Genomic DNA, 24,779 nt, shown 5'->3' on the forward strand with positions numbered 1-24,779 from the left:
ATTAGCTTTGAGTCGTTAATAATTCAATAACGCAAACTCAAGTTAGGAACAGCCTGACTACCATATTTAGAGCTACACCCACTTGGTGTGTGTTCTGCTGCAGCATTAAGGCTGCACTGCCTAGAATCAAGGAAAGCATACTGCTTCATCTAAGGAGACTGGCAAAAATCATGTCCATTTTACTGGAGTAGAGGAATCATTTGAAAGCTCTTATAATTGTACTGGCTTCTGTTTCTGTTGGGAAACTGCCCTGTACCCTCTGACAGCCAGGACTGCACTCAACAGGTATGCCACAGTGGCCATGCAGCCTAAAAGGCCAACAGCAACCTCTGCCCCGTGCAGGCTGCAGCTGAAGCCCTGATAGCCTTTGCTTTGATAAAGCTGCTCTCTCTCTTTGCACACTGATGAATTATAAACTCCCACCATAGAATGGAAGAAATAGTACAGAGCAGGCACTGTGCCAACTGCAATTACTATGTCCAGGGCGCATTCAACTAGCAGCCATGCTGGGAAATGCCATGGTACCTGTAGAACACCAACCAAAATAAGAATACAAGGGAAGACCAGGAGACACCCTCCCACGGCCATCGCTGCCCTTGCAATGGGCAGCTTCAGGAGGTAGAAACGCTGGTCAAGCTGCTGGGCTCGCTCCCCGTCCGCTCCGCTGAAGCCGCTGTAGGCCCCGCCGTACTGGTAGTAGTAGATGCCCCCCAGGGCGGGGAGGCCGGTGTATCCTCCCGCCGAGCCGCCGGACACGGAGCTGCAGACGAGGACCAGCACGGCGAGCAGCACCTCCACCATCTGGCAGCAGGCTGCAGGGGAGGCCAAGGTGGGTCGGCGGCCGCGGCGGAGCGTCCGGGAGGCCGGCGGGGAGCCGGGCCGGGCGCTCCGCCCGGCGGGACGGTGGGGGCGGCTCCCGCCCGCCGCGCTCACCCCGGCCCGTGCGCAGGTACCGGCAGCGGCGGCGCTCCAGCGGCTCCTCCGGCGCTGCTCCGGCCACGGCGCTGAGGGGAGATGAGAGCGGCGATGGCGGCGACCCGCCCGGCCCCCGCCCGGCCACCGGCCCGGCCACCCCGGCCCCTCGCGGCCGCCCGCCCGCTCCCCCCTCACCGCCCGCTCCCCCCTCACCGCCCGCTCCCCTCACCGTCCGCCCGCCACGGCGCGCCCCCTCCGCCCGGCCCCGGGGCAGCCCCGCTCGGCCATGGCCCGGCGCGGCCCCGCTCGGCCGGCACTGGGGACGGGCGGCGGGGACGGGACGGGCCGCCCGCCTCGGGGTAGTGCCGGCGCGGTGACCTCCGTCCTGGCCGCCCGGTGCTCGCCTCAGCCCCGCCGGGTCCTGCCGAGGGCGGTGGAAGCTCCGGCCCTGCCCCGCCCGAGGGTGCTCGGCTCCGCGGCGCAGGGGCGCGGCCCTGCAGCACCTGCGCACGGTTCACCTGCTGCTCGCAGGTGTGCCCGCTCCCCTTCGCTCGCACGGGCACTGTCCCCACAGCCCCTTGCGGCGACAACGTCCCGTGGTTTCCCACCTGCCACAGAACATGTGCTTGTTAGTACCCATTGGAAACTGATTAAATTTCACTCACAAAAGATTCACAATTTTACAAGTTCCACTTTCTCCCGTGCTGTGAGTTTTGGTGAAAGTGTTCTTCATTCAGTTTGCCTGCCACCTTCTGCCTCTGTAGACTTCAGTCTTGCCACTCTGTTCCCTTATGAAACCCCTGTCCCAGTCTTCTTTGTCTCTCCTGGCACAGCAGTGTCACCATTCCCTGCGTTGTACCTGCTGCCCTTCTCTGGACCTGCCCTAACTCCTCTAAACCCATCCTGTGATGTGGTGACTGCATCTTCATCCAGCGTTCAAGACATGAGTGCACCAGGGGTTTACATCACAGAACAAGTGCCTCTGCCTTGTCCTGGCAATGCACAGCATTTTGTTGTTTCTCCAGCTGCCCCAGCACGGAGCCTGTGTCTCCAGGTACAGTCATGAACACCTTGGGACCTGTCCTGCAGTGCAACTGTCAGGTTCCAGTTCAGAACTCAGCAGACCACATTCAGGTAATTTTCTTTAGATACATTACCTTATAATTATCCATACAGAACCAAATAGACCTCTCTGTGTCTGTTTGCTGGAGGCCACTTCAGACAGTATGATGTGACCTTTTAATTGGCAATATTGTCCTGCTGCCAATCTGTCCTCCCATTCCAGCAGGCCCCTGAGTGCAGCACCCTCACCTGCCAGCAGTGGAGGTGGTGAATTACTCCTTTGATTACTGTGGTGGCTGGAGTGAAGGAAAGTGTCCAGGATCTCACCCATGCACAAGTGTCAGCATTGCTCAGGGCTGGTAAGGGCAGATCTGATTCAGGAAAGGGAGAAAAGTAAACAGCAGGACCATTTGAAAACATAAAGATAAGCACAGAAAACTCCACATGCAGAGCAAATGTTTTTATTCAAGAATTTGACCAAACACTGCCTATAAAAGCTCTAGCATTGCAAAGAAATAATTTTGTTGCATTTAGGAAAACAGATCTTTTCAGGGAAACAGTTACACCATAAGGTCTCAGACATACTGCCTGAATGTGTGCCCTGAGAGGTCCAAATTTGTCACAAAGATGCAGAAATACATTTCCCCCATCTGTAAGACTGGTGGCAACAGTAAGATTGTTTCACCCTTCTGTCCTTGCAGGAGCAACAGCAACAATCCTATAGACTAATACGGTGAGAAGCCTATAAACTGCAGTACTTCTGCACCTCAACACTATAGGAAAACATTCTCTTCAACATTCACTTGATTCCAGAAAGGAATGGAGATCTGAAAAGCCATCTTAAAATTTACTTAAAAGAACCCTTGTTTCAACCCCCAGTTCAGATAGAGGGGACAGGAGTTGTGTGCTGAGTTAGGAAATGGGGAAACCATAGGGAGCTTAGGATGAGGTCTCTGGAGATAGTGCAGATGCTCAGCAGTGAGGCTGTTGCACACCACTTTTCATCTGCATATTTTGCATCACTCATGTTCATGTGCCAGAACCTAGACCTCCTTGCTGCCATCCACAGAGTAAGTTTAAAAGCTTTTAACAGCCCTTTGTAAACTTTTAGGATCATGCACAGTGCCATTGGGCTTAGTAGAGCTTTTAACTGACATGAAAGGGACATGAACTAAGCTGAATAATCATAAGTCACAGGAGGGGATGAAATACGTATTTCTTATGCAGAATGTTGCTGCTGGTCATCCAACAACCTGAGCTGAAGCTTTCTTTGGATCTGTGTTGTGCTGAAACTGCTTGTTCAAAGATAGAGCTGGGAGTTACCCCTCTGTTGATTTGGAGATATGTTCAGTGTTTTACTATAGTGTTTGCTGCTAACAGATGAGGTACAAACTTAAAGGTACTGCAAAACTGAGACAATCTTATTCCACTTTTGTTGCTATAATGAGAAATCATAAAAAAATGCTTTGTGTCACTTCACTCCTACTCAAAGTACCACAGCTGAACTTGGTCAGTATCATCTTCTGGGTTCTTATTCTTTCTGCAACAAACAGCAGTCAGCAGAAGAGAGCAATAGGAAGCCAAGGATACAAATATTAACCTTCACCACTGTTTTGGCTTGTCTTTTATTTATTTATTTTTAATTTTTGGCTCTTTTGTTTCTGGCCGCTTCTGATGTCATTGCTGCTCTAAGAGAAGGGGCTGGCCTGACTTGCCATGGACCAGGAGCTCCGACCTGGTTCAATGCCCTCCCTGGGAACTTGGAGAGTAAAGTAGAAGGAGCAAGTCACGAACTGCCTCGTATTTCTCCAGTGTGAGGCAGCTGGGAACTGCAGCACAATCGCTGCTGAACACCATAACCAGATTTATTGACTGTCCCACATAAATAAATAATTGCAGGGACAATGAGTGCAGCATGATGACGATACACCAATACTGCAGAAAAGAACTGCAGGTTATTGTTAATGACAAACTGAACTCGAGTCCACAATGTCATCCTGTTGCGAAAAAAACTAACATTGCTAGGGTTTATGAACAGGAATGTCATGTGTAGGACACATGAAGAAATTCTTCTGCCCCCCCTCCAGTGCTGGTTTGGCCTCCAGTCTTGCACACTGTGTTTCCAGAGGCCAGTGGATCAGCTGGAGGGGATCCAGAGGAAAGCAAAAGAAAGCTCTAGAAATACAACCTATGAGGAAAAGATTGGTCACAGTGATCTCATTTGAAATAACAGGTGTCTGTTAACAACTTGCAAGCTTGTTAATAGAGAGGTGTCTAAACAACTTGCAAACTTGTCAAGACCAGGGAAATATTTTGTTCTCTCTATCTGCTGTTGGCATGGTCAGGAAAGAGTGAGCTTAGCCTGAAGCAAGCGGGATGTCTTTCAGGCACAAAAAAGGCAAAATGTCTCCTGCACACACCAACTCCACCACTTTGTAAAGAGATGAGCAGTTGTTGCAGGAACAGATAGTCAGGCAGGTGGTGGGTTCCCATCACTGGGGCTCGAATTCAGTCATGTGAGGGGCTCACCTGTCTGTGTTCTTGAGAGAAGGAGGTGCTGGTGCTGCCCATGCCACTCACTGTGAGCTCACAGTGTCATTTCACCCCACAAAGCCACTGTGCCCCTTTTTACCCCACCCCCACCGGCTGGTCACTGTCCCTGTGGCTCCAAGGCCATTGGGGAACAGTTGCCACAACACATCATGCAACAGCTCAAGTCTCTGAAGTCATAACTCAAACACAGGATATGCATTTACCTGGATAATGTTTACCTGGATGTAAACAAGCACAAGTGTGGACAAGGTGTTTCTCTTCACTGTGCCTGTACCCAGAAACCAATAACACTCATACTTTGTGGAACATTCCTCTCAGCATCTGTAACAATCTTGCAAATCTCTCATTGTGGTTGTCGGCCCCTCGCTCACTGGTGCTTCCCACTCCCCAAGAAGCTGGAGTGCACTCTGTGTCTTTCACGTGCCTGCAATGGACTCAGTGCCCAGGCTGAGTGAGGAAGGGCCCCCACAGCTGCTGGACTCTATCCCCTCCCCAGGCCACAGTGGTCAGTGTCTGCCTTGCTCAGCACAGCTGCTACCAGGTTGCTGCAGTGCATTTTAAGGTGCTAGTGTTGTGGGAGGTCACGAAAGCATTTGTTGTTTACATTCCCTAGTTTTCCTGACAGAGGGAAATTGCAAATAGTAGGAGATGGTGCTCATGAAGTCAGGTGTATCAATGAAGCTGTTTCCAGTCTGCCCAGGGCTTGCAGAGGAGAGCTCTACCATCCTAGGCAGGTCCCTGTTCTTGCTGCAATGCCCTGCATTTGTGCACGGTGGGAGCCACCTTGTTCCCCTTCTAAAAGAAGTGCAGAGGTTAGACAGCTCCCAGACACCAGTGGTCTGCTTTCCAAAGCCCAGCTCACATGGGTGGCAAGAGCATCCTGCATATCACTTGCTACACACAGAGTACTTTTCCAGAATGAGCCATCTCTACTAGACTGTGTAATGTCAGTGTCTTTCAGATTTTTATTTCTGAAATCAAATCAAAATTGATCCTAAATACAGGCAGATAGATAAACTGTAGGTACTGTATATTTTTAGTCATTCTGTTATTGGCTTTGAGCCACTCTATGTGGCTTGTGCCATCTTTCTGGCTCTTAAACACACTGTTTGCACAGCTTTTCAGAACCTAGCTGAGGTTTCTTTGAGCTGATTTTCTGCTCTGATTATGCAAAGAGGTAACAGGTGCTGTTACAGGTGCTTAATTCCATTTCAGCAATTAAGATTGCTGGAGGCACAACCATCACCATGGTTTATCAGAGACTCATGCAGATACATGTAGGTTTGGCACAGCAGCTTTGCTCACACTGCCAGACAGCTTTAACTATGAATATGTGCATTTTAAGAGTGCCTGTGTGACCTGACCTGTAAGAGACAAGGTTTGCCCCTTGCATTTCAGAAAACCTGCTGCAGTTTTATAAAGATGCTGTCAGAATCAATAAACAGCCACAACATTAATGAGAGATATGGAGGCTTTATTGCTGTTTGCTCAACAATAATTTGATGAAAAAAAAAAGAAAATCACATATTTGATTATTAAAAGCTGATTCAAGTAGAAATGCAGAGACCAAACACGGATTAGGTTACACACAAATCCTGAACCAGTTGGGACTGTACCAGTGCCTGAAAGGAGCAGATATAAATTGCTGGAAATAGCAAAATATGAGGGGGTAACTATTAAAGTGGTTTGTTACTGACCTCAGTGGATTTTTATGCAGAGTACCAGTTTGCAGTCTGTTCCTGCAGTAGTGCATCCTGAATGGGTGCATGGGCAAAACTCTCCTGGTGCATGACCTATGTGCAGTCTGGCACAGACAGGTTTGTCAGTGCAGCGATGCTCGAGCCTGTGTTCCTCTGAAGCCCCTTGTCAGTCCTGCTTTGGAACTGTGACTGGGCCTGGAAGAGGGAACTGCTTGCTCTTGCTGGCTTGGTCTCTGTCCACAGAAATGGGACTCAGGGCAGTCCTAGTACCAGAGCAAGGCAGTACCATAAAAAACAATTAAGCCATCACTAGTTTCTCCTTCCACTGGGAAAAGACAAGAACCAATTGCTCAAGCTACACAAGAAAGAAGGAGCTGAAGAGGTAAGCAACAAGGTACCTGTGGGGGTGAGCTGCTGAGACAGGGGAGCAAACCACAAAGGGGAGGGTAGTCAGGGCTAGTGGCGTGCAGAGGGCGTGACAGTCAAGACAGCCAGCAGCCTTGCTGGCAGAAATCATCCTGCAGGGTATGGCTGCCTCTTTAACTGCACCATACAAGGATGGCTTGGCCATTTCTAGAATACAAAGTGCTGGGTTGTGTGTTCATGCTTTGGTCCTGGGAGGGCCTGCGCACAACAAGACAGGGGGAGGGCTGCAGACCCCATGTGAGAGCACCTGGAGAAGACTAGAGTCATGCAGAGAGAGGAGAAAGGCACTCCCAGTAATAGCGGGAGAAACCCACTGATGCAATTGTACACAGCTTTTGGCCAGGTTCTCAACCTTATGTAACTGGGTCTGCCTGTGTCTCCTGAGCCACATTTTTTCCCTCTCTTGGCAGCAGGCTTCCACTGTGCCCTCCCCTGAACCCCACTGCTGCGTGCAGTATGACGGGTAGAGCTCCAGTTGCATCAGTTTGGGGGTTGTTGCCAGGCAGAACATGCAGCACTGTCCTTGAGGCAGCCCAATGCCATGTTTAACCCTGCCAGGCATGGCAAGAGGTGGGGTCAGCTGCGAGAAGTCAGAAAATAACCCACAGGTGCTTGGAGAGGGTCTGCATGAATTTCTGAAGGTTGTTTATGTCGCGTTTCAGTCAAAAGAAGAGAGAAACTGTGCAGCCCTCAGCAGAAGACAGTCCAAGCAGCTTCAATACGTGACATTTCTCCGTGAAGGGTTTTTGAAAGGTGCTATTCCTTGTCCAAAGGCTTTGTGAGTGAATGCCATGGGAGGCCTGCCCTCCAGTCTGGGGCTGGGGACCCTGGCTGGGCCTGCTGGCTGCACCCCACCACCTCCCAGCCTGCCTCCAGCCCTGAATCCCTGTCCCCCTTTGTGGCCTCAGCAGCGCCCATTGCAGCACTCTGGTCAATGGCAGGTCATGGCTCTGCAGCAGTGTCAGCCCAGCCCTGGCACTGAGGGAAGGGGCCAGTGCTTTGCATCCGGGGAGGTGAAGCCTTACTGCTGGTGGTGTAGTGAGCATGGGTTGAGTGCAAGTGGTTCTTCCTCCTCCCACTCAGATGGGGATGTAAACAGGAAAAAATCACACAGAGTGCTGGCCTCTTCAGTGAAGGCATCAACAGTTTGTTTGCCCAAAGATTGGCTCTTGTCCCTGAGCAGCTCTTCAGACTCTGGTCATTTGCTGCCATGGCAATAAGACAAGACTTAGAGCAGTCCTTGGAAGACAGGGAGGGTGCAAATGCCCCTCATTAATCCCAGGCCTGCAGGAATCAAGAGACAGGAAGGCATAGGTTCACATCACTGAGCAGAATAGGCCCTTCTGGGAATGGTGTAATCTGTGCCTTGCAGTACCGTCAGAGAGGGAAGACTTGCATAATTTCTGCTGGTTACCAGAATTAGGAGTTTGCTTGGGTCTTGCAGCAACCAAAAAAAGGGAAAAGGCAAAAAAAACCCAAAACAATGACAACTTGAGCTTTCTTTAATCCTTCGTGTCCTGGTATCTCCAAAACACTGGCTAGGGAAGTACCCTCTTCTCTAAAGCCTATAGATGAAGATGTCTCCTGATTGTAATGAAGCCACAAACTGGCCTTCCTCAGCTGGTGCATTTGAGCCCAGAGCTTTGAAGTCAGGACAGACTGATGGCTTCCTCAGGTTTTATGGTCCATCAATCCACTCTCAGTGAATTACAAGGTGGTAGCACTGGAATACTTGGACTCTGCAGATTTGCTCCCAACAGTCCTTGTGGACTGAGGGAAGTGGTGCCAAAGGGTAGCAGCCCAGGTGCTCCTGGAAGCCAAGATGTGTCCTGTAGGCCACCCCCAGAAAGAGTTAATAATCCAGAGGCATGTTCCAGGTGTTTGGAGTGAGGACAGTTGCAAAGGGGAGGAGAGGTCATTTTTGGGTGGAGAGAGCAGCCCTCTCTGTGAGCCAATGGCTAAACGATTTGGTCCCAACGCCCAGTTTTGGGGATTATTTCATGGGCAAGAATTCGCAGGACTTTCCTCTCAAAGAGATTTGTTCTGGATGAAAACTAGAGACTGGACCCCCAAGCTTGTTGGTGTCTCCCTGTCTGCACTGTAGAAGGTAAAATGCTATGCTCTGGTACCTTGCTTCTTTTAGGGGAGAAGTTTGGAGATCTTCCCTGGCTGCCTACATTGAAGGCATCTACTGTCCCTGTGTCTACAGCTCCTCTTTTTGGGAGAACCATGTTGCAGGGTGGTGTGAGATTCTCTGCTGGGATAGACTGTGCTTTTGGGACTCAGCCCTGTTACTGAACTGAGATATATGGCTCATTTCTAAGCTCAGTTTTTTATGCAGATCTCCTGTATATTTCTTCAGCTGCCTTTCTTCTAACCTAGAAGGTATTATCTACAGAAAAGCAAAGTCTTGCTTTGTGACCCTGTCAGATCAGCCTGAGTTGCTGTAAGCAGTCTAATAAGGCACTGCTGGTACAGTAACTGCAGCAGGATGGGGCATCTCGAGGTGCAAACTTGATTGAAACAGTGAGAAATTTGTTTAGATAGCAAATTCTGCCTGAACTGGGCAACGCTACAACCCTTCTGGCTCAGTCTCTGTAGCAAGGAAGGGGAAGCTGTGTTGTAAATATCTACAAGTCTGAGGCTAAGTAACTATCCTCAGGAAAGGGCCACTGTTCACTGAATTGCCTTTCAATGGAACAGAGAAATAAGACAGTACAGAAAGCATAAGCAGTTTGTGGCAGGATTACAAGGCGGTGTGCTAGTATCAGCAAGAATGGACTTTGTGTCTCAGGAGGTCTATACCTGCCCTGAGCCCTGTCCCCCACATGCAGGTAGAAAGCCCTGAGCTGTCAGCAGTTTGTAAGTAAGGCTTTTCCTGCCTGGGTCTAGCTCGTGCTCTGGGTATGTGTGCTGGGGTGTGTAAGTCACTTTTGTGCCCATTTTAGGGCCTTGAAGGCAGCTGTTCCTCTGCTGTGCCTTGCTTGTTACCCAGCCTCAGATGGGACTACGGGCCCTTTGCTTGGGGCAGTGCTGCCTCCTGGATTTCCCTCTTGGCCATACCAGTCTTGCTCCATTTTCTAAGCACTGTCTTTTGATCTAGACACTCTGGGCTGGACTGTTCTCTGCTGGCAGAGGCAAGTGTCTAACCTCTACCTTGCCACAGTCCAATGCATCCTGATAGCATTGGACAAGAACTACCATTTTGGCAGCTGAGATGTGATTTACAGTGCTGCGTTTCTGTCTGTAGACTGGAGGAACGTTCTGGATGTGAACACACATAGTGGGCCAGTCCTAGTGGTTGCAGCTTGAGGTGTGCAAGTTGATAGCTGAGGGGAGGAACGGGGTGACCTGGTCCTTCTGTCGGTGGAATATTGAATCTGCAGTCAAGCAGTGACTACAACATGTTGCTAACTCTTGGCTGCTGGCTTTAGTGGGCCCTGCTCCTCCTCAGCACAGCAGGTCCATGCTGGGCAGTGGTGCAGCTGGCACAGAGAATTGCATTTATCTTTCCCATTGTATCGTGCTCTCACTTATGCACGGGGTTTCACTGCACTCTGGCAGTGAAAGTACAGCCCTACTGGCTGCTGCTGCTTTGTCCATAGGCAATAGGTAAGAATTTACAGCTTTTGGAAGTTTTACTTTTGGGCTGCATCCTCAAATGGACAGATTCCTTGTTTGACATGAGTTAATTAAGCCCAGGAAATTCACTTTGCACTGACAGTTCTCAGGATGGACTCGTACCTGATCCAAGTGAATGGCCGTGGAGACCACGCCCCTATGCGAGATGTTCATCTCAAGAGCACTGGGAACACCATATCACCTGGGAAGGCAAAGGGCCGGAAGCCAAGATGGGCTGTCAGGGCTTCTGAAATGTCAAAGAAGACTTTCAATCCTGTCCGAGCCATCGTAGACACCATGAAGGTGGAACCCAACCCAAAGAAATCTATGATTTCCTTGTCCTTAGGTGAGCATAGTCCTGTGGCTGAAGCCTCTGGGTATTGTGGTCAACTGTGTGGCTGGCAGATTGCAGGGCTCTGAAGCACAAAGTTTGTGCAAACACCGAGGGATAGGCCAGACAACCACACAGATCTGTGCCTGTCACAGATTGTGAAAACTTTACTATTTTTTCAATCTTTGAAAAGGAGACCCAACGGTCTTTGGAAACCTTCCCACAAATGATGAGGTCACACGGGCTGTGAAGGAGGTTTTGGACTCAGGACGGTGGAATGGTTACGCTCCATCTGTTGGTAAGTTGACAAAGTTCATCCTGTGAGAGTTGGATGAAGGCATGTGCCAGCTCCTACCCCACAGCAGGTATACGTATACAGAGCCCACAGACATCCTTCCATTGGCACCCTATAGCTGTCCTCACTAGCAGTGACATGAAAACACAAATATGTGTATCCCCCAGATACACCTGAGTGCCCTTTCCTGCCTGAGCTGTTTGAGGCCCAGAGCTCCTGCAGAAGCTATGTTTGCTGCCCCGGCCATCGGACCAAGCAGGTTTTCAAGCACCCAGAAGAGCTTGGAACTCTGTGTCCCTGCCGTGGGTTGCAGCCAAGCTCCTTTCTGATCTGCCTTGATCCAGGACTCCCCTTGGGCTCCCTGACTTCACCAACAAGATGAGCCTTGTTTGCAGCTCGTGACGAAAGTGCGCACAGCACATAGATCATGCCTGCCTCACTCTCCATGTGGTGACAGGAAGGGCTGCCCCAGTGCCATCACTAAAAAGTGAAGGCCTTGTCATTGCGCGTGGCTTTCTTCCGGCTCAGAAAACTCCCTGGTTACCCTCCACCCTGCTCCTGTCAGTTCTGTCCCCAGGACATGCTGGAGTCAGAACCTGCCTCCCTGCCCAAGGTCTGTCCCTGCTCTTGGCCATCCTGGCCCAGCCTTGGGGTTGCATCCTTCTTGGCCTTAAGCAGGACAGTCTCTGCCACCCTGGGACACCACTAAATGGGTGAGAAGAAGAAACAGTCTGTAAAAACCTCCCTTCCGTGCTTGACTTCTCTTTTCTCAGGCTACCAGTCCTGTCGGGAAGCTGTGGCTGCATACTACAACTGCCCAGAGGCACCACTGAAGGCTCAGGTACTGGTGCCCAGCCAAGGCGCTCCCATCACAGTGCAGGCAGGGTGCTGCTGCCTGTGCCCAGACCACAGGGCATGGGAGCCCTGCCCCACCTCTCCCTCCCTGCCCAGCTGTGGGACTGAAGGCTTTGATCGCCTTGCCCTGAGGTCACCTCCTGCTGCCCTCATCCCTTCCCTGAGGCCTTCACCTCCACTCTCCTCAGAAGGAGGCTGGGCTTTCCAGCTGTTGGAAGTTTCATGCTTTCAGTCAGGCTCTGGTGCTGCCTTTTTGGCCATGCTCTACCTGTCAGAGTCGAGCCTGGGTGTTGTGTCACTCGCACACGTCTGGAGCACTTCAGAGTGGCTGTGCTTCCCACTGACCTCTCTCTCTGCTCTTTGCAGGATGTCATCCTAACAAGTGGCTGCAGCCAAGCCATAGAGCTTGCCTTGGCAGTACTGGCCAACCCAGGCCAGAACATCCTGGTGCCACGGCCTGGCTTCTCCCTCTACAAGACTCTGGCATTGTCTATGGGGATTGAAGTCAAACTTTACAACCTCTTGGTAAGTGGTGGCAGGCCTGGAAGGGGCAGGCCTGACATTTCTGCCTCTCAGAAATACCCTGGCCTTGCCAGGGGATGTGAATAACCCTGGATGCCCTGGCACACCTCACCCTATGTGGCAAGTCTAGTTCCTCAGCTGTTACTTCCCCTTCTCTTTACTTCACTAGCCAGAGAAGGCCTGGGAAATTGATTTGGAGCACTTGGAGTCTCTGGTGGATGAGAAAACAGCTTGCCTCATTATGAACAACCCATCAAACCCCTGTGGCTCTGTGTTCAGCAAGAGCCATCTCCAGGAGATCCTGGCAGGTAAGCCTGCCTGTGTGTATCTGGGGCATGGTTACAGTCCAGTATCTGCCCACATTGCCCATGTCTCAATCACTGCAGTACCATGGCCCAGGGCTTTGCTTCTCTCCTCATGACTGACTCCACCTCAGAAATCAGGGCCTGCTCGGTGTAAGGGTGTAGTCTTATTCAGTCAAGAAGATGCAGAGCGTGTGTCTTCCTCAAAAGTTCTGTGTGGCTTGGACTGCTCATTTCTCCACTCTGGCTCTGCAGAGAGAGTGTTCACAGGAGTCCTGTACTTCCTGAACCCTGGCCTGACAGAGGGAGGGCTATGCTGCCAGTTCCCACAGACTGGAGCAGTACTAGGCTCAGCCAGGGCAGGGATCTCCAATAGTTAGGCATTCTGAATGAACAGTCTATAGGAGGAAGATAGGAACCCTCTGCCTGGGACAGAGCTTCCCTCAGAGCCCTGCCAGGCCCTGCAGCAAAGGGCAAGTCTGTTCCCATGGAGGATGCAGGGTGGCCAAGCTGAATGTCCTCTCTCCCACAGTGGCATCAAGACAGTGCGTGCCCATCCTTGCTGACGAGATCTACGGAGACATGGTGAGTGACAGCTGCAGTCCTTTGCACCCCCAATGCTGCCTGTCCTTTTTGATGCACCTTGGCCATGACAGCCAGGTCTCCAGAGTTGAGGGGCAGCTCCATTCCCCTATGCCTGTGTCCATGCCTGGAGCTCCCAGTCCTTTGGTACACAGTCCTGGGGCTACTTCTCTTATCCAGCTCCTTTTCTCTTCCCAAACTGCTTGCTTTTATGTGAGTGCACTTTCAATGTTCATATCTTGAAGCTGTGAGCTTTCACCATCAATTTCCCATCACTTCCCTGCATCCTTTCTTGTTAAGTCTCATGCACACCCCAACAGTTCTCACAATAAGAGGCAGGTTCAGCCCTAACACAGTCTCCTGTCACAGGTGTTCGCTGATTGCAAGTTTGAACCCATTGCAACTCTCAGCACCAATGTGCCAATCTTGTCCTGTGGTGGCTTGGCAAAGCGGTGGCTAGTCCCTGGCTGGCGAATGGGCTGGATCCTAATTCATGACAGGAGAGACATCTTTGGTAATGAGGTGAGAACCGCTGAGTGTTGCTGTCATGGCAACACACTTGCAGTCTTCAGTGTGTGGATCACCAGGTCTTTAACTGATACAGCCAGGTACTGCTCTTTTGCTCTCACATCGGTGTCACCGAATTGATTTTACATGTGTTTATGCACCTCTAGGCCCTTCATGTCCCTTCCTTACTCCATCTGCTCCCTGACATGGCCTTCCAACCACACTACACTGTAATACACTCCTTGTTTCTGCTGTTCCTTAATATATGCCTTGTCCTTCTTGTGTACACCTAAATTCTCTTCTCAAATAGCTGCAATGTGCACTGAAAGTGTTGCATGACTTATCCAGCATGTGGAGTCCATGTGTGATGTCTATGTGCTCTTACATGGTTTCTCTTAAAAGTAAGCACAAAGCACCCTGCAGTGCTGCCAGTGCCTTATCTGGCTATTTTTCAGCTGTGTTACAAGAACAACCATCTACTGCAGTGACCTTTCCACCTAGAAGGCTCTCTGCAGAAGAAGAGGGAGAAGAGAGGACCAAATGAGTGAGCAGAAAAGCTAATGTTGATTGTCCTTACCTGGCTTTGAAAGTGTGCATTGTGGGCCCAAAACTAAGGGAAATGCAAAGTGGTATTTGGAACAGCTCTGGCTTTATTTGTATTATCTATATTCCAGCCTGGTTTGAGTCAGATTGGGAAGCTCCAAAGGTTTTCTCTGTTGGCATTACAATCTGCAAATGAGGAACACTGTAAATAGTCTGCAAAACCTGGCATATAGTCAAGCAAATGTTCTTTAGTGCTCTGTATGCTCACTGAAGAGAGGGGTGTGAACAGCTGTAGAAATAGAGAAAGTGGGCCTTGAAGCTGTTCCTTTCCTTAAGGGAAGCATCATCTGAGCTGTGTCATGATGTTTTCTCAGATCAGGGATGGCCTTGTAAGACTGAGTCAGAGGATCCTAGGACCCTGTACACTTGTCCAAGGAGCATTGGAGCGTATCTTGCGCCGAACACCACCTGAGTTCTACCACAACACCCTAAGCATCCTCAAGGTAAACAGGCTGTAACAGCAGCAAGGTTTGTTTATGGATTGTTTGGAGGGAGTCATATCTCTAGCTCATCATCCTTCCCCACCCCACTTTCAGGTGCAGTTTTGTCTGTGACTAGGACAGCACAACAAATCAAAGTCCAGCGGGAGACATTGTAACTGAGGCAGAAATACTGGCTGGCATAAGTTTCAGGCAGCCCAGCCCTGCAGCTGGAGTTGCTGACCCAGGGGATAAATGTAGCATTTGGCACTGACTTGCTGAGCTCAGCTCAGTAACACCTGCTGTGCTCAAGGCCATGATCTCTCATGCTGTTTACATTTGTTGTGCCTTTGTTTGCAGTAGGCAAACCTGCTTATAGTCCCAGTTCAGAGCTTGGCTTCCATTCGCTGAGCTGCTTCCTGGAATTTCTCCTGTTTTGAAATTTCCCTTTTTTGCTTTTCAGTCCAATGCTGACCTTTGTTATGCTGCCTTATCAGCTATCCCTGGCCTTCAGCCTGTCCGGCCCTCTGGAGCCATGTACCTCATGGTAAGTGAGGAGTGATGTGCCATTTCCAGACCACCAACATTCACAATAGGTCTCATTGCCAGTGCTTGTTGATGTTTCAGATTGGTAGTTGGCACCAGATCTCCCTTACTATGTGCATTTCCACAGTGCCCTCTGCAGTAGATGCATCCCCATGTCACTGGTCACAGAGCTGAGGCCAGTACAGTTCATCTGCTTGCTCCTGCACAGAGATCCATGACTTGTACTTTGCAAGACAATGTTGTTTTACCTGGATTTGAACTCAGGTGGCAAGGGGAAGCCTCTACACTACAAGGCAGATTTTCATACCTCTTGTAGAAGATGTAGCCTTCTTCATAGTAGCATGTGTTGTCTTCTGCCTATGGTGTTGCCTCTTTTTATACCTTTTACCATGCCTGTTTAACTTTTTATAATATTCTAAAATTTCCTTTTTCATCTCATCAAGCTCAATTGAGACATTTACGACACTTTAACGCATTTTGAATCTTTTATTTTTTTTGTCTCATGATGTCTCCAGTTTTTCATCAGATCTTAAAACATGGACTTAGAACTGGGGAATACTACAATATCAGTCTCGCTCATGTTCTATAGAGAAATCCTTATCAGTTGACTTATTTCCAGTTTTACCCAGAGCTACAAAGGTCATTCTGCTCATGCTCTTTGTGTAGAGGCACAGCTCTAAGATTCTTTCGCACCTATTATATTTCTGCAGTAGCTGAACATTTATTTCAAACTAGATCATCTGGTATATTTTTTTCCTACCAACTCTTTCAGAACTTCTTCATGCAAATTGTTTCGCAAATTATGTGTTTAACAATATTTTCATGAGATGTTTAAAATAATTTTTGGTTATAAAGGTCAGGCTGGATGGGGCCCTGAGCAACCTGATCTAGTGGGTGGCAGCCCTGGCCACTGGAGAGTTTGGAACTAGATGAGCTTCAAGGTCCCATCCAACCCAAATAATTCCAGAATTCTATAAATGAATGGCCAGCATAGCACTGTCTTTAACTGACAGATGGACAGCTGCCTTCTTTCCAGATACAGAACAGAAATATTTATTGAAGATTTTCGCATTTTCATATAATTTTAAATTTTTCATATAATTCTACAAGGATTTATTTTGCTCGTGATATTATATGCCTTACTATCTTTATTTTTTTTTAAATCAAAACATTAGTTTGTCTTTTTCCTACCATATGGATTTCCTGCATGACAGAATTGTTAATGTATATTAAGTTCTCTACCAAGCTCTTTTTCAATGTTTTCTTTATTCCTTTTCACTTTTAATTGGTTACTGTATCTTTGCCATCAGGTGCTTTTTACTGAAGTTGTGCTGAACTGAAATTCCAACTTTAGGTAGTTAATGAAGGCTTCTTGACAAGCTCAGCTTTCATTAATATGTTTCTGTTTGTATCTTACATTCAAGTCAGCCCAAAAAATTGAGGGCAGACAGCTGCACTTGACTGGGAAGCTGTTGGACCATGTGTGTAAACAAGGACACTGCAGATAGTTTTGGTGCCCTTGATTGCCATGTTATATCCCCCTGCTGCAGGTCGAGATTGAGATGGAGCATTTCCCGGAGTTTGAAAATGATGTGGAGTTCACGGAGCGACTCATCTCAGAGCAGTCTGTGTTCTGCCTGCCAGCCTCGGTGAGCCTCACACTGAGAGCCCCAGGGAGCTGCAGGTCCAAAGCATGGCAGGAGAAGCTCTGCAGGGTTTTGCATCCTTGAGCTCTGAAGGCAGGCTGGGAGTTGTGTGTGCAGTGTCCATGGTCTTCAATAGTGTGTATGAGCTGACTTTCTGCTCCAGGTGCTGTGTGTGGCAGTCTCTGGCTCATAGCCCTCAGTCAGGCTGCCAGGATCTTCCCAGCTCCAGGCTTGCTCTGTATTGCTCAAGTTGGCAGAGCTGTATCCCTGAACTCTGTGTACCCCCACACCTTCTTGCTGAAGGTGCTCCCTCAGAGACCTGGAGCTGCTCCCACCTGTGTTCCTTTCCTCAGCCTGTTTGCAGCCCCCAGCCCCTGTAGGCACAAGGAAGGCTGAGAACGTCTGTGCCCTGTGTTCACCTTCTTCCAGCTCCATTTCCAGCACTGGATGTGGACAGTGTCTTAAATATTCTCCAGCCCTCTCCTTCACTAATTCCTCTCAGTCCATTCCCTGGGTCTGCACAGTCCACACAGAAAGTTCTTGGGCCTATCACCCTCACAGCAGCATATCTACACAGACGCAGGCGGGAGATTTGCTTCGAACAAAAAAAAACAAACAGTCTAAGGGAGCATGAGCCCAGCCCTGCTGTCCTGCACTGACCATTTTCACTTGCTGATGCAGCACATGGCCCCAAGGCAGGTCTCTGAAACTACAGCACTACCCCAGGCACTCTGCCAGCTTCACCTTTTCTTCTTTCAGTGCTTTGAGTACCCAAACTTCTTCCGAGTGGTGATCACCATGCCTGAGGAGATGATCTTGGAGGCCTGCAGTCGCATTCAGGAGTTCTGTGAGATGCACTACCAGGGTGCTGAGGGAGCCCAGGATCTGGAGTGCGACAAGTAGCCACAGCTGGCCTTCTGCCTCTGTCAGGCTAGACCTTGTGTGAGGCAGCAGCCAGGCAGGCAAGGCTGCTTCCAGCCAGCCCCACACCCCCCTGCCTGCAAGCAGCCACTGTCTTGCTGCATCAATTTTTGTGCTCCAGAGAGCCTCAGCACTATGGGAAGAAGACGCCACTTCCTCTCCTCCTCCACTACAGCCTGCACACTCTCTCGCATCCAGTCCCCCTGGTCTCCATATAGTCAGCATCTGCACCCTGTGGTGGTCTATGCTGCCTGTGAACCAGCTGCAGGCAGAGGCAGAAGGCTGTTCCTGGGCCAGCCCCTGTGGCAAAGGCCCCACTGGCCTGTGGCTCCTGTGCTGGCCATACTTACCCTCAGGCCACTGTCTCAGAGGATAAGAGAAAAGTACCCACCTCTCAGTTACTTGTGTTACCTTAGGAGGCCAGAGCTCTTTATACTAAGCCCTTTGTGTGACAAAGGTAGTAAGTTATTGTAACTTTTTTTATTAATAAAGATTCTGACATGTCAATCCTGCACTGTGCTCCTGCTGCGCCGGGTCAAGCTCGGTCACCGTGTGTGTCACCCTTACTCGCCCCATGGTGCTGCAGTGCCCCAGGAACCATCCCCACCTTGTGACTGGCTGCCCAGAGCCATCCTGTGTGCCAGTATGGACATGGTGAGAGTGCCTCGGACCCCCAAAGAAATCCATCAGGCCTGGGAGCAGGATGGGCCCTGCAAGCTTGGCACAGACTGGAGCCAAGACAGCTCGCTGTGCCAACCTGGCTGCTCCCCACAGAACAGTCCTGTCTGCACCTGCTCCTTGGCCCTCACAGTCCCCCCACCATGGACCCCAACAGAGCAGAGGCTGCTGGTGCCAACTGCTGTGGGGAGGCAGCTGCCCCTGGGACTGGAGCCAGCCATGCTGGGTGCTGGTGCCTACGTACTCAAGGCTGGGGCAGCCACACGTTTCCTGCTGTAGTGGTGAATCATGGGGTGGAACCCCATAGCTCATATTGTACAGGGTGTTTGTGACACGCCAGTGGGGCCAGGGTCACCGATTGCCAAATACATCAGCTCCCTAAAATAATAAGGAAATGGTGGCCTGGTATCTGTTCATTTGGTGGAAACGAGAGGATTTGATAACACTCATCAAAGCACGTGTCCTGGTGAGCTGCCCGGGAGTCACTTCTGGAACTGACAGAGGGGCAAGCTGCAGAGTGCCTCATGTCGTCCCCTTCAGCTCTGCTCACCTGTCCTCCTGCAGAATTGGGATTCACGGGTCAACCCTGCACCACCAATGACAGGAAAATGAGCTATCTCTAGATCACACACTGCCAGACCTGACAGGTTCTGTGGGCGTCTCACTGTCTCCCCTTACCTTGCCCAGTACAAAGTCTGGGTACCAATAGTCCATTAGAGGAGAGGTATCTGTATGAGAAAGATAGCAGTATATGAAAAGGTCTTTGACATGTGAGCTGAATGTCCATGCCACATCTTTTCCCTTCAAAGAAAGTAATCCCAGAACAAAACGAGAGGGAAGCTGGGACTATGGGTGAGTAGTACACAGCATCAGAGATTTCATGCCACTAGACCTCTAAATAGAGCCAAATAACCAGAGCTGCCTAAAATTAAACATTGACAAATAATAAGTAGAATGATGTGTGAGATCTTTATAGCATGATGTTTCTGCATTGTTATGTCATCTTGCATCTACTACAGCTGTCAAGTTTCATCTGTTTCCTTGAACTCTTCTCCACACATCTTAGGTTCTGTGGCTTTAATCCCCATTACTAATGAACAGGTCCTGCTTTTAGAGAAAGCCATTCCTTTGAGATCACTCTCCCTTTAGGAACCCCTTTCCTTTCACAGTCCTCTCAAAGGTGTCTGTTAACATGCAAATATTCTGCAATAATTAACCTGATTCTATTTCTTCTTGACCCAGCAGCATTTGGCCTGAGGGAGCCATACCTCATAATATTCAGCATATTTAGATTTCTCAAGGCCACATCCTCTTTTGCCATCTTTTGCAAACATAACACTGCCTTTTGACCGCACCTAAGTTTTCCTGGATGCAATAGCAAACTAGCATTAAACCACAAATGTGCTGGTATCGTTTTTCAGGTATTATACTCACAGATGCTTTGCGTCATAATGTGGGTGTAGCCTAGAGCACCCTGCCAGCCATACAAACTAGCCTAAGCTGGTGTTTGGAGATGCTTTGTGCCAAAGAAAATCCCTTCAGCAATGAGACCAAGGAAGAAGTCAAGACACTGTCCTGAAGCTGCTCTTTGCAGATGTTTAGACAAGGTCTGCAGGGCTTTAGTAGAACTCCCTGAGAGCCCTTATGACTGATGGTGGGAAAGTAACGGAAGATTGGTGAGGAGGATTGTAGATAAATCCAAGCGACTTGCAGCTGAGGTGAGGTGTAGAAAAACACATGTATTGTACTAGTTGTTGTTTAGCCTTGTGTGTTTGATGACTAGTACATCTGCGTTTAGATAACACAGGCCTGTGATAGGCTGAGAAGCACCCCACTGAACATGCTTGGGATTCCTGCTCTGCTGTGGTAAAGATCAAATATCAGTGGTAAACTATGTCTGCAATAATCCCTAATATGCAGGTGAAAACAGCAGGTTTGGTGACCCTTGAGCAAGGACCAGGCTCCGCAGTGGTGGCATCCCTGTTTGTGTGCCTCTGGCTTTGGGTACCGCTTTGAGGATGCTCTGGTTGGTGAGGTAATGGAAATAAATTTACTCTGTATTTCATCTGTGGTTTTGTGTTTGTCCCTGCATCCTGCCTCTGCCAGCTCACACACACTTATCCACAGCCATCCTCCCTGTCTTAGCTGGGGAGCACCAGTGGTACACCCTGGCAGAGGCTTGCAGTGTGCTTCTGCTCTTTACTGTGCTGTCTGGACTGGTTGTGTTTAGGAGTAGAGTGACCTACCCCAGATATGGGAACCTAGGCAGAGAGGCAACCTTGTGCCTAGTGCTCTTCTTGGGAAAGGAAGAAATTTCTCAGCTCAGGGGCCAATGCAGGTGAAGTGTACTAGTCCTCAACTTCCAAAGGGGCTGGCAGTGGGGTTCAGCACTGCTGGCAAGCAGGGCCAAATCACACCTGCCAGCAGTGAGGCCATCAGCAACCCCAGGTGCCTTAGGAACCTGAATGCAGCCCAGCCCCTGGCTTCACCCACTCCTTCTTCTAGCAGCCCTGGCTGCTTCCAGTAGGGCTGTAGAACAAGGGGGTCCTTGAGGGTCTTTCTGCCTTGGGGCCATGGCTTTTGGTTGCAAGAACTTGTCTGCACTGGCCTGCTCTCCACCAGCACGTAGTCACTCTGGACACCCGCAGTGGGAAGATGTGATTTGCACTGACCTGGACCCAGGATGGCTGCGGGGAGTCAGTCTGGGCATGAAGGTGGAGGCTGTGGTGACCCAGGGCCCAGCGTGCCCGGAAGCTCAGGTGAGGCATGAGCATCGCACGGGAGTGGGACCCCAGGGGACCCAGGGGAAGGTGTCCATGCAACACTTCTTTGTACATGAGGGCTGGCACGTAACCTTGTTCTCCCAGGCTGTGCAGGCCTGTCAGAGGCTAGAGGAGCTGACTTGCTCTGGTGGCATTACCCAAGACACACAGCAAAGGGAGGCAGAGATAGGCTTCCATGAGGATGAGAAGTAGCCATGAAAAGACTGTGGATGTAAGAGGAGGCAGCAGCAGTGGGCTGGGAAACAATACTTGCTTGAGGTGATTGGGAGGGATTTTGCAAACCAGAGTGTGAGAGGGCAGAGGAGTTCTGCAGGAGAAGGAAGGCTCAGCGCAGGCAAAGTCTTGCTATTGACAGGACAGCCATGAAAGACACAGCCTCAGCAGGGTTCCAGTCACTGGAAGGCACCTAAAAACCAGCTAAGCTTAACTGGTCAGAAGAAGGTTATGGTTATATCTTCTATACTGGCCTGCGTCCACAGCACTGGGAGAGCCTCCTAGGGGGCAGAAGCACTGAGATCTTCCTCATGGTTTGGCTGTCAGGCACAGGCTATCACAGTGCTGGGAGCCCAGATCTATACCAGCCCTTTGCTTTCTCGTGTATTGTCTTCAGTTTTCTTATTTGACTTGGGTCAGTGTTCCCTGAAGCTTTGCCAGAGCAAATAGGCACTGTGAATGATCTAAATGACTTATTTCCTGGATGCCTGGCAGAAGTAGTTGGTGCTAGCATGGGATCTTCTGTGCTCCAGTGCACTGCGTGAGCTTCTGCATGCTTCAGGTCTGTTTATTGCTGTTGTTTCTCTCAACCCTAAACTAGCTGTTCTGCTCTAAGATTCAGTGCCTTGCTGATGACTGCCTATGTACTTAAAGAAGGCAGAAGCTGACCAGTGAAATTAATTCAAAAGTTGAATAAATACTTTTTTTCTTACTATTTTTCTCTTTCCTGTAATGTGTTGGTAAAGTATTATGTGACCTCATTTTTAGAGCCTGCTTTACACAAGCTTCTTTCTTGCTTTCTCTCATGTTTTCACATTTTCCTGTTCTCCCATCACTTGATATTAGAATGCCATATTACAATGAAAACAATAAATGATACTACAACTGCACTCAGGGTGAGAGAGGGAGGGGGTCAGCCACTATCCTTGCTCTTGCCTACGGCAACTTTGGGTACTTATGTGCCAGTTAAGATACATCTATTTATCTCAAACTGCTTTTAAATAAAAATATAGCTTTAAAACTTATCTCTAACACAAGGAAAAGGCCATAGCAACTTCAGTGCAGAAGCACACCAGCCTGTCCTTGGAGAGATGCCTCCTATAGGACATCATATCAGTCGTTTGTCTCATTCTTCCTTTTTCTAGAAGCTCTGGCTCAGAAAAAAACTTGCTCTGACTGGAGTTTAGCATAGACATTGCAGCTCTGCTTCTATGGATTCTGGGGCTTGCCTCGCTGCTGCATTTTCTTTCCATCTTTTATGAACGATGACTTCTTAAGCAATCAGGGTGACTGTATAAAGCATCCCTACCAAAAAAGCTCTTTCCTAAAGCCAGAGTTCCACTCTGTTGCCTTTATCCAGACGAAAATGATGAGCAATTGACATAGAGGGTTTTTTTGTTTGGTTGGTTTTTTTGTTTGTTTTTTTTTGTTTGTTTGTTTTTTAGATTACTGTCAGGTTTCTTTTCTGCAAGGAGCAGAGTTTTGCCTGTACAATTCAAAACACAACAATATAGCAGTACTCAAATCCAGTGATCAGCACAAGAGACCGTACATAGCCTCTATGTGAGCAGCCACATCACAGCTTTCTGTCACACTCAGTCTTGCAGAGCCATACATTTCCGTCTTTCCTTTGCAGCCTTAGTGGTGTCAGCTGGAAAGCAACTGAACTCCCTCTGCTTTGAAAGGGAGACATCTTTCTGTGGTAAGCATTCACCAGTGCAGTCATAGCATTGACTCTTCCAGCAGCTCCCTGGTGTCATAACCTTTGGGATGCAGAAAATGTGAACCATCCCAACATATACCTAAAAGACACAGAGACTTCCACAGCATGATTCCCATGAGCTGCTTTAGTTATCAGCCTGGTATGAACTGTTCTGCAGGGCATACAAGAGCAGATATTAAAATCTTGAATAGCTTGAAGACTATACAAGTAGGAAGAAATTATTCATTGTCTCTCTTGATTAAAAAAAAATGTGATAATATCAAAAACAGTTTTTATATGTAGGTTCAAAACAGAGGAAAATAGTTCTCACAACATGCAGCCCAACATATCTCTATTGCCAGGAAATCTTGTTGATGTCAAAAGTGTCTGAGTTCAAAATGTGATTGGAGAAGTGAATATTAAAAAGATCTAGGTGCTGTCAAATGCAAAGACAAGGTTAATTTGAACTGAGTTTAGACAGCTTCTGTGTTTACACAAGCATCACCCTCCACTCTTGTCACAGCCAATAGAAAGGAACAGGGACTTCCAGGGCATCATTCACTAGTTTATTTTGGACAACTCCATTCAGAGAGGTGAATTGTGTCCTCTAGATCCCTGGCTTCAGGCCAAGAGAGCATGTAGGGAGGAAATGTGTTTCTTGTTCTCTCCTCTAGGCATCTGCTTTTGATGATGGCAGAAAACAGGGGTTAGTCAAACCTTACAGCTGAGCCGGTTTCACTGCTCCAGGTATGCCTTGTTCTCTCATCAGCTGTCAAAGACACACCCTCAGGCAAACTACATACAGTTGGAACAGAAATTTTGATACATCTCTGTTCATGCAACTGTTGGCCAGGGAGGAATAACGCTTCAGGAAGAGCCACTCAAGTGGTGTGACCTTTACAAAGGTTTTGAACACTTCATGACCTATAGATGAATCCTTCCTATGGATGGTGTCAGTGCAGGGCATGGGAACACACAGCTGAAATCCAGGTTGCACAAAACATTGCATGGTTCATTACAGGGCCCTACCTGGGCCACTGCCAGCTTCTCACCTTGTTTCCCAGCCCAGGGTTACCAGGGCTTGACCATTGTGTTGGCAATGCTGCAAGTGAAAGAGAACATGACCTGCCCCATTTGGGTTGTTTCTCTTGCTGGAAGGACCAACCTTACCCAGACTTTTTGCTTCTGCTGTTTCCTATACTTCACTTGCCCTGAGAGCATGTCAATGATGTCCTTGGGGACAGGGGACACCATTAAGAGGAGGTCTACATTTCTCCAAACTGTGTGACAGAAACTATAAGATCTGGAATAGGAATGAGCCAAAGCAATTGTCTCTGCACAGTAGTATTTCTCTTGAGCCCAGTGCTGCCCTGGCTCACTACCTTACCTGCCACAGCCCCACTGCAGCTCCAGCACCTTTGTGAATCATTAACCGGCCAAGTCCAGCTGCTCCTTCCACAGCTTCTCCTTTCACACAATTTTCTTCCCCAGCACCCCAAATATTTAATTCAAGCAAGGCACAGACAGAGAAGAGACAAAAAGATTTTATGTGAATTTGCATTTGCTGATAACATGACAAGCAGCCAGAGCAATGGCA

At 49.1% G+C, this 24,779-nt stretch overlaps 1 protein-coding gene across 2 annotated transcripts; it reads left to right on the plus strand.

The window, feature by feature from the left end:
* Positions 1 to 364: 364 nt before the first annotated feature.
* Positions 365 to 18,313, plus strand: TAT (tyrosine aminotransferase). Of its 2 annotated transcripts, XM_039386170.1 has the most exons (13): positions 365 to 829; positions 1,941 to 2,049; positions 10,381 to 10,623; positions 10,802 to 10,906; positions 11,677 to 11,744; positions 12,125 to 12,283; positions 12,450 to 12,588; positions 13,115 to 13,167; positions 13,534 to 13,686; positions 14,589 to 14,717; positions 15,157 to 15,240; positions 16,790 to 16,888; positions 17,645 to 18,313. In XM_039386170.1, exons 1-13 carry the CDS (start codon positions 704 to 706, stop codon positions 17,786 to 17,788), a joined length of 1,611 nt encoding a protein of 536 aa, XP_039242104.1. In that variant the 5' UTR covers positions 365 to 703; the 3' UTR covers positions 17,789 to 18,313. The 2 variants fall into 2 exon arrangements, with proteins under 2 accessions (XP_039242104.1, XP_027588834.1); XM_027733033.2 differs by lacking the exons at positions 365 to 829; positions 1,941 to 2,049 and adding an exon at positions 6,425 to 8,763.
* The last annotated feature ends 6,466 nt before the right edge of the window (positions 18,314 to 24,779 follow it).

This window comes from Pipra filicauda, unplaced genomic scaffold, assembly GCF_003945595.2.
Source record: "Pipra filicauda isolate LSUMZ 115617 unplaced genomic scaffold, ASM394559v2 scaffold46_size3722508_pilon, whole genome shotgun sequence".
Lineage (NCBI taxonomy): Eukaryota > Metazoa > Chordata > Aves > Passeriformes > Pipridae > Pipra > Pipra filicauda.